The 2,699-nt window shown below is 62.1% G+C and overlaps 1 protein-coding gene across 1 annotated transcript, besides 3 other annotated features; it reads left to right on the top strand.

The window, feature by feature from the left end:
• Window positions 1-808: 808 nt before the first annotated feature.
• Window positions 809-844: a sequence feature (GA-rich).
• Window positions 845-903: 59 nt separating this feature from the next.
• Tco025E_07922 (uncharacterized protein) lies at window positions 904-2,046 on the top strand (the record flags this gene model as incomplete). Its single annotated transcript, XM_029374781.1, has 1 exon — window positions 904-2,046. The coding sequence occupies one exon, from the start codon at window positions 904-906 to the stop codon at window positions 2,044-2,046; it is 1,143 nt and encodes a 380-aa protein (XP_029225101.1).
• Window positions 2,047-2,149: 103 nt separating this feature from the next.
• Window positions 2,150-2,173: a microsatellite.
• A 241-nt stretch (window positions 2,174-2,414) lies between these two features.
• Window positions 2,415-2,443: a sequence feature (A-rich).
• Window positions 2,444-2,699: the final 256 nt, after the last annotated feature.

The following is a 2,699-nucleotide window of genomic DNA, read 5'->3' as shown; positions in this document are numbered from 1 at the left end:
CACGGCGCTGCGTGTTGCGGGTGGGCCCGGCGTCGCGTGCCGGGCAAAGGCACAGAGATGTGGGCGCCGCAGGAGCCTTCGGGCTGAGAGGGCGGATGGACGCAGCGTGCGGGGAGTTGCGCGGGGGCGGCGGTCTGGGGCCTTTACGCTGTTGGGCGCCTTTTTATTTAAATTATATATATATTTTTTAAGCAGTCGGGAGGAATTTGTTTGGGCTGCGGTTTGCGGCGGCGGGTGCGCATCACAACACTACCGCCGGCGCAGCGAAGCAGCAGCCCGGTGCGTGAAGGACGAGGGTGTATACTTTAAACGGTTGGGGGAAAACTGTTGCCGGTGAGTGTTCGTGGGGGGGATATTATTTGCGTGCGGGGAACACGGCAACGCGCACGCGGCGCGGAGGTGCCGCAATTCTGTTGGTTTGGGCCGGCGCGTCGGGGGAAGTGGGCGGGGAAATGCGGCGGCGGCCCGCGTTTCTGCGGAACTGTTTGAAGGGACCATTTTTTAAATAAACATTTTTGTTTGTATTTAACTGCGGGCACGCGGCGTAGCCGGCGGACTGCGCCGCTGCGGGAAAAAAGGGGGCGCCGTGCCCCGTGGTGCCGCGCCGCAGCACTTCTTTTGTAGTTTCGTTTTTCGCTTTTATTTTTTCTTCCACCTCCGGCCGCTACCAACGACCGCCGCGTGGGGCGGGGGCGGAACAAATTTCTTCTTGTGCGGCTGCAGGGCGCTGCTGCGTGAACTTGGTGGGCCGCCGCCTTTTTCTTTCTTCCTCCCCCCGCTCTCACTCTCTGCGCCGTGCCCCACCGCGCTTCCTTTTTCTCTCTGTTTCTTCCTCTTCCTCTTCGCCGCCGCCTCGCAGCCCACTGGCTCTGCTGCGGCTCTTTTGCCCCACTGTGTTTGCTGATGGCGCTGACGGTGCGGCGCCGTGCGGTGTGCGCCCTGGCGCTCCTCGCGCTGCTCTGCGGCTGCCCGCTTGTGTGCGGGACGGCCGGTGCGGAGGCCGTTTTTCAGTTTGGGGGCGGGCCCCTCTCCGACGCCTTAGACACTCCCTCTGCCCCGGGTGCCAACGGGGCCGTCGTGGGCCGTCGGACTGATGCTCCTGTGCTACAGAATGACTCCCAGCGCCCCGACAAAGCGCAGGTTCGTCCCCCTGCCACTCCACAGTGCTCGATGAACTGCGATGCGTCTAAATCTGACCGAACTTCTTGCGTGCGCTGCCCCCCGGGTGTCCCTGGCCGGTCCCCCACGGATGAAGGACTTCAAGCCGCAGCTGCAGCTGGTGCCACTGCGCATTCGCACGGAGAGGATTTTGCAGGCAGTACACCTCCTTCCAACATTGCCGACGCTCCTGCTAAGCAAAGCGGCCAAAAGGTCTCAGCTGAGGCTGCGGTAGCTTGTGCTGCGGGTGGCCCAAAGGACCCATCTGCGCCGTGCGTCTCCGGACTGCATTCTTATCCCGGCGTCACTGCTTCACCGCCCGCAGGCCTTGCCGTTCCTCCTCTTCCCAACGGAGCAGACGGCCGTACGCCTTCTGGTCGTGTTGCGGGGCACAACTCCGGCGCCCCCGCCTTTTCCCACTTGGGCGGCGACGGTGCCGGTGCTCGCGGCGGGGTCCCCGGCGCTGCCCCTGCGGACCGCGTGACGCCGACCCCGCAGCCTCCGGTCGCCGGACGGCCGTTGGGTGAAGAGGCGGCGGGCAGCCCCGAATGTGGCTGGGACGAACGGCCCACGCAGCAGCGACCCGGCTGCCGCTGCTGCCTCTGGCACCAACTCGGGTGCAACGGGCGCAGACGCCCCCGAGACGGCGACTCCCCACAGAACGCACTCCGGCAAGAAGGACGGCAGCGACGCCGCCACGGTGTTTGTGCGTGCCCCACTCCGGCTGCTGCTGCCGCTGCTGCTGCTCACGGCTGCCGTTGCCTGCGCCGCTGGGTAGGTGGTGCGGGGCAGCCACACACTCACCCTGGCAGGGACGACTCGCTTTGTGCGCTCGGTTTGCTTGTCGTCCCTGTGGGACAATCCTTCTCTCTCTCTCCTGTTCAGTGAGGGATCTTTTTTCTTTGCTTTTGCTTTTTTTTCTTCTTCCCCTTTGGTTGCTTTCTATACACAATTCCACGAGTGACGGGTTTCCGCTCCTGTTTGCTGCCGTCACCCACACCCACACACACACACAGTTGGTGCCGGCCTCGTCGCTGTGCGCGTCGCACGGATTTGACACCAATGAGGCACGAGGCCGCCGCCACCGTGAGGCGCAAACGCCACATGAAATGTGGGGGAGGTGCGTGTGGGCTCCTGCAACATGGGCGATGCTTGCTTTTTCTTTTTTTTCTTCGTGCAGTTAATACACACACACTCTCACAGTCCCCTTGTGCTTCTGGACACGTGAGATAAAGAAACACCACCTGCCGAGGTAATTTTGTTTTATCTTTTTTCTTTTCTTTTTGGGGGTCCTGCGGGGATTATTTACTTCTCTTCCCCGTCTTTTTTTCCTTTGCGGCCTGGGCGGTGCCCACCGTGTGGGGCCGCGCCGTTCTTAACTCCCTCTTCTGTCGGTGTGCCGGCACGCATGCGGTGTGTTTTCCTTCCTTTTTTCTCTGCTGCTTCTCTCTTCCACACACACGCTGAAGGAAAAAGCGAGCAAACGCTGCTTGCCGCTACTGTGCGCCTCGAAGGCTTTGCGGCTAAGAACGCACACATAC

Source organism: Trypanosoma conorhini (genome assembly GCF_003719485.1).
Source record: "Trypanosoma conorhini strain 025E chromosome Unknown Tco_14.4_contig_00664, whole genome shotgun sequence".
In the NCBI taxonomy this organism is placed as follows: Eukaryota; Euglenozoa; class Kinetoplastea; order Trypanosomatida; family Trypanosomatidae; genus Trypanosoma; species Trypanosoma conorhini.
This window is presented reverse-complemented; position numbering and strand designations above follow the sequence as displayed.